Source organism: Silene latifolia, chromosome 8, assembly GCF_048544455.1.
Source record: "Silene latifolia isolate original U9 population chromosome 8, ASM4854445v1, whole genome shotgun sequence".
Classification (NCBI taxonomy): Eukaryota; Viridiplantae; Streptophyta; class Magnoliopsida; order Caryophyllales; family Caryophyllaceae; genus Silene; species Silene latifolia.
The window spans coordinates 1,304,204-1,316,805 of NC_133533.1; the positions used below are offsets into that span (position 1 = coordinate 1,304,204).

Consider the following 12,602-nt stretch of genomic DNA (forward strand, 5'->3'; position numbering starts at 1 on the left):
ATTCATCCGAGTTGCATTCAATTTAGTTTAATTTAACTCAACTCTATTTAATTTAATTCAGCTTGTTTCAGCTGAAAAGAACAAAAACTTATAATAGTGTGATTCATCTTTCCAATTTCATTTTGTTTACATTACAAGATTGACAATGCTTTTTCTCGTCGTTGTTGATTAATAATATTGTAAAGGTAATAAAATCGCAATTAGTCTTCCATGGAGTACTACTCAAGTACTCATTATATGGTCATTTTATGATAATGGTATTATAAAACCGTCTTATATGAGAATTTGTGTCAAAATCGAAAAGTCCGACGCTGATCAGCCACACAACATTTCGCCTTCTTTTGTGACAGGCTATCAATTGGGCCAATGAAACATTAAAGAGACCTATAGGCCGTGGCCCAACATTAAATTAGGGCTTTTTGGGCAGGTGTTCCAAATAGAGCATTCGATCCGTATCAATCTTTTGGTTAGTTAACGGTAAATTACTCCGGACTCCATCCGTCCCCAATCATTTGTTTAACTTCTTAATTTTTGTAAAAGGGATTTCAATTACAAGTAAACAAATGATTAAGACGAAAGAATTATTTACAGAATACATAAATGTAATGATTAAAATCTACCCATACTTTACTTTGATGAGATTATGTCAATCATAGTTATGTTGCAAGTAAGAAATTGAATTGGGGAGAAACGACAAATAGCTCGAAAAATATGTTAATTCATCCGATCTTCTTACGAAAAAAACACTCATGAACTCAACAAATATAAAAAACTAAATCAAAAATTAATGATGTATCATCATGTATCGAAAAATAAACTCTCTATCTTCTAAAAAGATAAAATATCATAAAAAAATTCACCACCAATAATCATCACGGACACAAACTTTTGTAAATTCTTCAAGTCAAGACGTTCACAAAAGAGACAATCTAGATCCTAATGGAAAATACGACTTAGGAATAGGCACTTTCGACCCTTTCATCATCGAATCGTTCGATTTTACCACTTGATCAACATAAATAACATTCTTCTCTCCTTGACCAGCAACCTCTTTACTATTTCCAAAACAGCCAAAAAAGCCCGATACCAAAGCCATTGAAATACGAGTATAAAATATGTTTTCTTATTATTTTTAAGTACGCTTTTCTTAGAAATATTAATGACATTCTTTGCTCATTTTTTGTGTATTTATAGTACAAATATTTTAACTATCAATTAATGTGGAAATTAAAGGATGTTTCTAGGAAATTGGCTAATTAGAGATAACTGACTTGGATGTTACGCAAAAACATTGAATTTTCTTCCAAATTATCGTTCGAGTTTCCACATAAGAGGACTCCGTGACTATAGGTCAAATGTTACTTGGTTATGATTCATACAACGAATAGAAACCTTACACGTGTATTTTAATGTTTGACACATATGGGATTAAATAATGTTTTGGTGATGACACATTGAACAAATGGGGAACTAACACGTATGGGGAATTGGGATCAAATATATTGAAATAAATTAAATAGGAGACGATTTATCACTAAGGCCTTGTTCTTTTCGGCTTAATTTCAACTCATCTGAGATCAGCTTAGCTCTATTTAGTTCAGTTATGTTTAACTTCAGTTAGCTCTATTCAGCTCATCTCGTCACAAAATTAACTCTTATTCAGTTATTCCAGCTGTATTCAGTTCAACTCAACTTCATTCAGTTCATTTCAGCTCAATTCTAATTAATTCAGTTCAGCTAAAAATAACAAAGCCTAAATTATTATGAAAATACTTTTCAGTTAGAAATAAACATGGCACAAAAGTAATCAAATAAAACCCTATTAATGGAAATGATTATTGTATAGGATAAAAAATAAAAAAAGTTAAAGTTATTATGAAAACATGTATCACATGAAAGAGTTAACTCTGTATCACGATCATTGTAAACTTTATTATAGACTCCGCATGTATTGTAAAGAGATCTAGGCAGTACAATGAGCTTACAGAAGTCAGTAGGACGATTTTAATGCAAAAGGGATTTAAATCCAGATCATGAGTACCACCACTCAATCACTCATACTTCTATTGACCAAACTAGCTTAGTTAACATCTACGCAATAGATCGAAATTACAAATATTAACCAAGTAAAAAACGATCAAACACTCGAGTTATGATTCTCATAACCTCAACATCAGTGGGATAGTTCACGGAAGTATACAATAACAAAAGGAAAATGTCTCTATCAAATTAGGAAGTTTCATAGGTTTTAATTTAGTCAAAAATGTCAATTGATTAGTCACACCATTTGATTTTTTCTTGGCAACCACGCATTGAATTATTCTTACTAAGCCACCAAAAAGTGCAAAACCCTCGATCACTATATAAATTGAACCTGCCTACAACACTACACACTAACAAAATCAACAAATCAATCACACAAAAACCTCAAAAATCGCCGATTTAATACTCATAATAAACCATTTACACAATCTTAATTCCGTCAGCATTAATATCGCCCTTATACTCACTTCACACAAAGAAACACTACACACTCATAAACTATATTTACACAATCTCTTAATTAATTTGTTGATTTTTTTTGAAAATGGGATTTTTTCCTAGTTCATTCTTTAGTTGTTTCTCAAATCCTAGCAAAATAGCTTGTGAAGGTCAAGAAGGCCATAAACATGTTGTTGATGATAAAGCTAATGAAATGAAGAGTAAAGCTAAAGAGCATAAGGTTGTTAGGTCATCGGCGCCAATTCCGATGTCGTATTTTCCTATTGGATCAGGGTTTTCTCGCTTATAATTTTGCCAAGATGAAGTTAGTACACCTCATCCAACAAAAAATTGATTGTTATTCTGGGTGTACGGTGACGTAGTATATTGGATTTACTTAAAAAAAAATTCAGTGTCTTTTTGAGAGCATATTAATTGAAAGCCTCCGTGGTCATCTTGTAAAAATTGGAAAAGAATTCGAATATTTAGTATTTAATTTGTTCTTTAATTTTTATTTAGTATTCGAACATGTATCATCTGAAGTAAATAGTGTTTGTTTATAAATAAATCTTTTTCATTTTACAAAAATTCGTATTTGTTCATATATACTTCGTAATTTATGAGTTTTTTTTTTTCCTACAATGATAGTGCCGAAACACCTGCCAATAGTGGTCACCTATTTACCTCAAAAAAAAAGTGGTCACTTACGGTACCTAAAGCGTTACAAATGAAATAAAAATCGGTAACTAGTTATCGTCATTTTTTATTTTAAAATGCAGTCTAACAACAAGAAAATGGTAACAAAATAAAATAAATAAATAAATAAAAATGACTATATTACATAGATTACGAATACTACAAAACGTATTTATTCATGGACAAATCAAATTTTATTTCATCACATACAAATCCAAATACACGAGTAATTAAGAAGTATCAATGTCAGTATGCTCCCATCCTTGACTGCAGCATAGGTGAAGTCTAGTGATTAAAACTTGGGTGAAACTGATTTAAGGGACTCAGATTCATGTCTCCCAAAGAGCAATCCAGTGGAGGTTATTGGTCTGAGACTACGCCTTCTGTACTTTACGCTTGTCATCCTCGGATAGTTGACTTGGTATACATGATTTACAATTTTACATGCTATTACGTATACTCCGTGGTTTATTTAATTCGCACTTAAGTAACGGTTGCAGGTTTGTTCGTCATCTATAAAAATGAAAAAAAAAAATCCCATCCTTTTACCTTTTTTTTGTGGCCAAGTTGATTTGCAAAGATGCTAGGAAGCATGGACCAATCGTTCAATATCACAAATGAAATAATGATCCATATACATATGAATGTGACTTACGGAGTATATCTTACACAAGGCAAATTCTTGATAGAGAATAGTTGCGTGAGCATCTCACCCATAGGCCATAGTATACTTAGACAAGATCAGATCGATCGATGAGTACTCCAAAACAAGCTTTTATATAGTGGACTAGGTTATAAATAACGGCTTTAGGTTCTGCTGGAGAATACAAGAATTTTTCAATATATAAATATTTTCCATGTTCGGTCCATTTCATTTTATTATATTACATGCAAGAAAATTTTGCATAGGATTACCAAAACAACTAAAGAATAAGCTCGGAAATAAACTCATTTTAATAGAAAAACACAATTAATGTTTTGTTAATTGATGTTTAACGTTGGCTTATGCAGCATGGATGGAATCAAATAGCCAGTATTTACAGACAAAAGTATTCAGTTATCGAATTTGAATCAATTAGGACGGAAATAGGTTGTGCTTAATAAGTTTAGTGGTAAAAGAGATTATTTGTATGTTTTTTTTCTTGCAATTGAGTATGTGTAGTGTTGTGGAACAAGATTATTTATATAGTGAAGGGTTAGATGATTTTTAATGATGATAATCAAGAAGATGGGTTAATCGTGGTAGACTAGTACTTCGTAGCATATTATTGTATGTTGCCACGAACCTACTTGGCGTACCTTGCAAAAAAAAAAAAAAAAAGCAAATGTTAATGAAACGTATATGTGTCGGGCCGCCTGATAGTAAGTTCAAAAGGCTTGCAAAATTGAACTCTATTTAAGATTTAATTTGCTAGTTAATTGTCTGGATTCGAGTTAATAGGAATATTTATAATAGTTGGGCATCAACCATCACCTTAAGGTTTTGGTTGAGATGATTCATCTATCATGGTATCAGATCTAGTGTGACCGAAGGTCACGGGTTCAAATCCTGGCAACCTCAAAACTCCTCAAAATTTCGAAGTGGAAACCCAGCACATGGTACGGGGGAGCCGGTGCACAACTAACCACTCTTCAAGCCCGACGGGCATTTGAGTGAGGGAACGTAATATGAATATTTATAATAGTTGGGTCTCAACCATCACCTTATCTATCACGAGTATCATCTACTATAAATACTTTTCCTTAATATGTTCCGGGGGCTTCACTTCGCGACTTGACCCTTCCTTAGTACGGAGTACGTTATACTAACATGCATGCATGATCACCATGCAAACTTCTACCATATAAAAAAGCAAAAAAATGTGAATTGATGTGGAAATCAATGTTAACTATGATAAGAGATAAACATGAATGTTATGCAAAAACATTGAAAAACCGATTAAGGGTTTTTTTTTACGTATGCCCTAAGGACACATGTTAAGAAGTTAATTAAAGAAATATTTACATCAATATTTCATTAATTAAGGTAAATGTTTTTCAACTATGGAAGTAATAAAATAAAATCCTATAATAAAAAAAATGCTTATTATCGTTATTATATATATAAAAAAAGTCACCTTTATATATTATGAAAACGTATACTAAATGGAAGAGTTTTTACTTTGAGTCACAATCGACAATTAAAGCGTTGAAAAACACATAAAGAGGTTTAAAAAAATGGCCTCTCAAATTTGTTGTAAATTTCTATTGTAGACCATTTCTCACAAGTAACAATTTACGAATATTAGCTAATTCAACTATATATACTAAGTATCATTCACAAATTCTCAATAATACCGAGTATGAAAATTTTGTCACAAAACTTGGTGTCTAAGGTTTCCTAGAGTCGGTCCTAAAATCTTCGTCTTTCATCCTCTTTCTCGAGGCTTATCTCACGTTTTTCGTGAGATAGGACTTGCGTTTGTTTTCTTTTCTTGTTTCTTTGTTTCGTTTTTGTGCAGGTGTCAAGGATGAGCGTCACAATTGGCCAACATCGGGATGGGAAAGAGCCTATGGGGGAGGAGGAAGATTCGTTTGAATGGGAAGAGGGGGCTGAGTCTACTATTGAGAATTCGTCCTCGCTCTTGGTAGGGAAACTGTGGGCATCGCGATCAATTAATGTCAAAGCAGCCATTGAGACTATGATTAATTTGTGGAACCCATCGAAGCCAATTATGGGAAACGTAGTTGATGCGAAAGAGAAGACATTCATTTTCCGGTTCGACTCTGAAAGGGATAAGGCTAGGGTTTTCGAGGGACAACCTTGGCATTTTGACAAGTTCTTGTGGTGTTTCGCGGAGCCAAATCGAACTGGTAAGCTTACTGATGTCTCGCTCTTTCATTTTCCGATTTGGGCAAGGATCTATGACTTGCCTATTACTGGGAGAGCGTGTGAAGCGAATGCTAGGAGACTGGGGGACTCGTTAGGCTCATTTATCGGTGTGGAATATGGGCCAAATGTCGAACTTGATAGGGCTATCAGGGTTCGTGTGCTATATGATGTTCGAAAACCCCTGAAACCGTCTATACCAATCCGTTTGAAGGGAGGACGTACAGTAAGCTTCAATGTGAAATATGAGCGCCTTCCAACGTACTGTTATGGGTGCGGAATTATAGGGCATGGGGAGAAAGATTGTGAAGATGGTCCTTACGAGGATGAAGACCTAAAGTTCGGGGATTGGTTGCGAGCTTCACCATGGAGGGTTATAAAGACAGTGAAAGAAGGGCCGGAAAGGCCGCTCGAGCCTCAATTCGACGTTTGATCTTTGTCGGTGCCAAAGATTCGAGGAGGTTATCTCAAATATGATCGAGAAGCTACGGGCCATAGCCCTTAATCTGCGAACAAAGAAGACCAAAAGTGGAGTAGAGGAAGGGCGAGCACGAGGGGAAGGCAATAATGGTGATGAGGAGAGGGGCATTCCAGCTTCTCGGAATACGGGGAATGGGGGGCAAGGGTTGGTGGGAGCTGCTAATGGGGAGGATTACCAGGTAGGGGTTGCGGAGTCGGGGGTTCACCATAACCAGGTGAATTCTTCTCAGGAGCAGGGAGTGTTGACGGGGAGTCCAGAAACGCCTGTGCTGTTTGACATGGACGTGGATCAAGGGGCAGGGAGGTTGGGCCAGGGAGCACAGCAAAGTACCGTGGTGGGTGTTAAGCAGGGGTCGCAGCCGGGGGGACAGGGTGGGAAGTGGACACGGCTAACAAAAACTATTATTGAGCATGCGGGGATGAAACACACCTTTGACCCGAAGATGATTGTAAATGATTCGGGTAAAAGGGGAAGGGAGGAGGAGGGCAATGTGAGTGGACAGAAGAAGTTGAAACGAGGTGCAGACGGGGGCGTCTTAATACCTGAGGCGGAGGTTGACGGAGTTCAACCCCGCCAGGCCCAATGAATATCCTAAGTATTAACTGTCGGGGCTTGGGCAACCCTGACACGGTGAGTGCCCTTCGTGCTTTGGTACGAAGGGAAGCCCCGGCCATAGTGTTTCTTTGCGAGACCAAACTCTGTGGTCGTGAGATGAGGAGGGCGAGGGAGAGATTGGAGGGATATTTTGGGATGGAGGTGGATAGTATGGGGAGGTCTGGTGGTCTTGCTATGTTGTGGAAGCGAGATATTGACTGTGTCTTTATGTCTTCTTCAGTCCATCACATGGATTTTACGGTTCGTCATGATGGGAAGGAGTGGAGGCTTACTGGTTTTTATGGGTGGCCGGCGGTCTCTGATCGCCATCTTTCGTGGGAGCTGCTTCGTCTTCTTAAGGAGGAGTCGAACTTACCGTGGGTATGTATGGGTGATTACAATGAAATTCTTTTTTCAACTGAGATGAAAGGAGGCAGTCGGCCTCAGAGGCAGATGAATAACTTTAGAGCAGCTGTTGATGATTGTCAACTACGAGATGTTCCTTGGGTAGGGTACAATTTTTCGTTTGATAATGGGCAAGCAGGCGAAGCTAACAGACAGTGTATGCTTGATAGGGCTCTTTGTTCGTATTCTTGGCTGGATTTATTTCCTTATGCTCGACTCCATTATCTTGATCGTGAATGGTCGGATCATGCTCCGATTAAGCTCGTCTTTGAATCGAAGGAGGTGGGGGAGACTAGGGTAAGACCGTTCCGCTTGAGCGATATGGGTTGGGGAAGAGGGGAGTGAGGAAGGCTGTGGAGAGGGGTGTGGCGAGAGGGAGAGGAGATCTAGTTGCGGTTCTTGATGAATGTGCTCGAGAATTGAGGGGGTGGCAGAAACTGAATATTAATAAAATTGGCAAGGAGCTTGAGAAGAAGAGGAAACAGCTGGCACGGTTTAATGAAGGGGACCGCTCGGAGACTAATGTGCAACGAAGAAGACAGCTGGTTGCGCAAATTTCTAATCTTCGCCGTCAAGAGGAGCAATATTGGAGACAAAGGTCAAGGGCACTGTGGCTTAAGGATGGGGACCGTAATACCAAATTCTTTCATACTCGAGCTGGGGAGCGGAAAAGGAAAAATTTTATCGCTAAATTAATTGATGATGATGGAGTGGAAAGAGTGGGAACCGAGGAAGTGACAAAGGTGGCGCTGGATTATTTCGAAGGCTTATTTACATCTTCAAATCCTTCTAATTTCGAAGATGTTGTGGCGGGAATTAGAGGCCGAGTCACTACTGCTATGAATACCGAATTGCGGAGGGATTACGGGGAGGAGGAGGTTCTTGACGCGTTGAACCAAATGCATCCTTTAAAGGCTCCGGGTCCGGATGGCATGAATGGTCTTTTTTATCAGACCTATTGGAGCACGGTTGGGCCGGAAGTGATTCGAGCTGTGCTTGCCATACTTCGAGGTGAGCGATCTCCGAGGGACATTAATAAAACTAACATCGTTCTTATCCCTAAGAAGAAAGCTCCTGATAAAATTCGGGACTTTCGCCCGATTAGTCTCTCGAATGTGGTATATAAGTTTGGTCTCGAAAGTGCTCGCGAATCGCTTGAAGCTGTTCTTGGGGGATATTGTTTCAGAAAATCAAGGAGCTTTTACCCCGGGTCGCTCTATTTCGGATAATGTTCTGATAGCCTTTGAAGTGTTCCATGCGATGAAGAATTCTAGACAGGTAGAGGGCAATATGGCGATCAAATTAGATATGGCTAAAGCATATGACAGAGTTGAATGGCGCTTCCTCCATCGGGTTTTGTGCGGTATGGGGTTTGAAAAAGCATGGACTGACCGTGTGATGGCCTGTGTGACTTCGGTTTCCTTTTCAGTGCTGGTTAATGGGAATCCGTCCCGAGGTTTTAGGCCTACTAGGGGGCTGCGTCAGGGGGACCCTCTCTCCCCTTATTTGTTTATTCTGTGTGCGGAAGTTTTATCTGATTTAATGCGCAGAGCTGTGGCGGATGGGGTTATTCATGGGGTTCGGGTCTCGGCTGGGGCACCTGAAATTTCTCATTTACTCTTCGCAGATGATAGCATCTTTTTTACTAAAGCCACGGAGGAGGAAGCTGAGGCTGTTAGTAATATCTTGCGACGATATGAATATGCTTCTGGGCAGCTGGTAAACTTAGATAAGACTACTGTCTCTTTTAGTAAGGGGGTGCCAAGGACGAAGATGAGTAACCTGGCGACACGGTTGGGCATTATTGAGGTCGAGGAACAGGAGCATTATTTGGGGCTGCCTACGGTGGTGGGGCGGTCAAAAAAGGTGCTAACTAATATTCTTCGGGACAAGCTGAGTAAGCGGTTGGAAGGTTGGCGTGGGAAAATCTTGTCTAGGGCTGGTAAGGAGGTTCTTTTAAAGGCTGTTGCCAATTCACTCCCTACCTATGTTATGAGTATTTTCAAAATTCCCGTCAATTTTTGTGAGGAGCTGCGAAAGATGATGTCGAGATTTTGGTGGGGGCACGAGGAGGGGAAGAGAGGTATTTCTTGGGTCTCGTGGAGTAAGCTTTGTCAACCGAAGGGCATGGGAGGCATGGGGTTCCGAGATTTCAAGCTGTTTAACTTGGCCTTGTTGAGCAAACAAGCGTGGAGACTCACCACGGAGACGGGGAGTTTATGGGCTCGAGTTATGAAGGCCAGATATTACCCGAATGGGGATTTTTTGTCGTCAAATATTGGTAATAATCCTAGCTATACTTGGAGGGGCATTCACGAGGCGAAAGGAACTCTCAGCTTGGGTCTCAGACGGCGTATAGGGAACGGTCTATCGACCCGTGTTTGGGGGGATGCTTGGGTGGACTCGAATCAGCTGGGACGGGTTATTTCACCCCAGCCTCCGGGTCTGGAAGGAATGATGGTGGCGGGTCTGTTGAGTGATGGGGGGCGTTCATGGAATGAGCAGCTGGTGGACAGCCTTTTCTTGGGTTTCGAAGGGGAGAGGATTAAGAATATTCGGCTTGGTGAGACTGCCACTAGTGACGATTGGTTTTGGAGCATGGAAAGAGACAGAGTGTTCACAGTCAGGTCGGCTTACCGCCTGTTGGTGGGAGGATGTGACTTTCTGGAGATCGGGGGTGCCTCTAATTGGGAGAGGGAGAAATGGCTCTGGACTAGGCTCTGGAAAATCCCGGTTTGGCCTCGCGTGAAGCTCTTCTTTTGGCAGCTGTGCAGCGAAGCTTTAGCAACAAGGGCAAACATCGCTACTCGAGTTCGAGGTGAGTCTTCTTTTTGTTCCTTTTACAATTCTTGTTTTGAATCGAGTATACATTTGTTCCGGGATTGTGGGGTGGCACAAAGGGTCTGGGAGGAGCTTGGGTTGGCGGGCGAGGAGGAGGGTGTGGAAGGTGTGAGCGTGAGAGATTGGATCGAGTCTCGGTGGAAGGTGTTTGGGCCACGGGAATGTGGTTGGTTCATGGTGGGTTGCTGGGCTTTGTGGGAACATCGAAACAAGGTTATTTTTGAGCTGCGGGAAGTGGATCCGTGTGGTGTGGTGAAGCGGGTAAGGGATGTTATGGAGGAAATTGAGGGAGGGGGCTATGTGAAGAAGGGCAGCCGGGATGAAGCAGGAGCACGGGGAAGGGAAAGCGCGAGGAAAGGTTGGGTGGCTCCTCCGGAGGGGTATGTGAAAATCAATGTCGATGCGGGAGTCCAAGAAGGAATGGGCGTGAACTTGGGAATGGTGTGCAGGGATGGCCGAGGTGGGGTGATTTGGGGGGCGACTCTGGTGTTGGAGCAAATGTGGGACAGTCGTATTGCCGAGGCTGTCGCGGTTTTGGAGGGAGTCAAGGAAGCTCGTCGAAGAGGTCATGCGAATATTGTCGTGGAAAGTGATTGTCTTCAAGTGGTGGAAGCTTTGCAGAAATCTCGCCCTGGCAGAAGTGTTTTTGATTTAGTTTTAGCGGACATTTTTTCTTTACGTTCTTCTTTTAACTCTATTGTTTGGTCTTTTACTAGTCGTTTGAACAATGGGGTGGCTCATGCGTTAGCCCATCCTGTTCCTAGAGTAGTTGGTAAGTTTGTGTGGTCGGAGGGGCTACCTTTGATCGCGAACGATGCTGTTAACTTTGATTTATTATTAATGCAGTAGAACCTCCGGGTTTCTCTTCAAAAAAAAAAAACTATATATACTAAGTATCATTTTGTGAAAGTGACAATACATCCAATTTATTTACGAATATTAGCTAATTCAACTGATAAAAATATCGAGTTATAACCTCTGACAATAATCAAACTCAATGCCTCTCAACATCAAAGCAACTTTTTATGATTTTTTCGAGTACTTGTGTTACTATGCAATTAGCCTGTCTATCTCCATCAAAAATAAGGAAGCTTCATAAGTTTGAATTTAGTCAATTTATTACTCACCATATGATTTTCTTGGCAACCACGGATTGAGTTATTCTTGCTAAAAGTCACCAAAAGTGCTAAACCCTCACTATATAAATTGAACCTGCCTACAACACTACTACACACAACACAACACACTTATAAAATCTACTCCGTATAATCAATCGCACAAAAACCTCAAAAATCCTCGATTGAATACTCATAATAAACCATTTACACAATCTCTTAACCCGTCAGCATCAAAATTGCCCTTATATATAAAAAAAAATACTAGAATTACACAAAAACCTCTTAATATCTTACTTCTTAATTAAACCCAAATTATTAAAAACTTGATTATTTTATTTGTTGGAAAATTTAAAAAAATGGGATTTTTTGCTAGCTCATATTTTAGTTGTTTCTCAAATCCTAGCAAAATAGCTTGTGAAGGTGAAGCAAGTAATAAACATGTTGATCAAGGTAATGAAATGAAGAGTAAAGCTAAAGAGCATAAGGTTGTTAGATCATCGGCGCCAATCCCGATGTCGTATTTTCCTATTGGATCAGGGTTTTCTCGCTTGTAATTTTGCTAAGCTGAAGCAAAGACAACGACGTAATAACAGAGTAGAATTTAAGTCAAGGGTAAAGATGATTCTCATTGGTATGACACAAATTCTCATTTATAACGGGCATATCTGTCGCAAGTTGGTGACGGATATGTCCGTCACCAGGGAGACTTGTTGTTGGTATGCAGTATGCTGAGTGCGTCTATTTGAGGGCGTATTAATTGGAAGTCGTCGTGATCATGTTGTAAAAATAAGAAAAGGATTGGAATATTTAGTATTTAATTTGTTCTTTAATTCTTATTTAGTAGTTGAACATGTATCATATGAAGTGATCGAATAGTGTTTGTTTATAAATAAATATTTTTATTGTTCATAAATATTCCGTCATTTATCAAAATAAAAAATTCAAATGTGTCAAAACACCCAAAAATACCCGATACCAAAGCCATTGAAATACGAGTATAAAATATGTTTTCTTATGATTTTTAAGGATACGTATGTTTTTCTTAAGCTTATGTTAAAAATATTAATGACATTATTTGCTCATTTTTTGTGTATTTATAGTACAAATATTTTAATTA

General features: G+C 39.4%; 1 protein-coding gene across 1 annotated transcript; it reads left to right on the forward strand.

Annotated features, from left to right (window-relative positions):
• Positions 1 to 7,109: 7,109 nt before the first annotated feature.
• On the forward strand, positions 7,110 to 8,755 carry LOC141597484 (uncharacterized). Its single transcript, XM_074417951.1, has 2 exons — positions 7,110 to 7,823; positions 7,961 to 8,755. Exons 1-2 carry the CDS (start codon positions 7,110 to 7,112, stop codon positions 8,753 to 8,755), a joined length of 1,509 nt encoding a protein of 502 aa, XP_074274052.1.
• Positions 8,756 to 12,602: the final 3,847 nt, after the last annotated feature.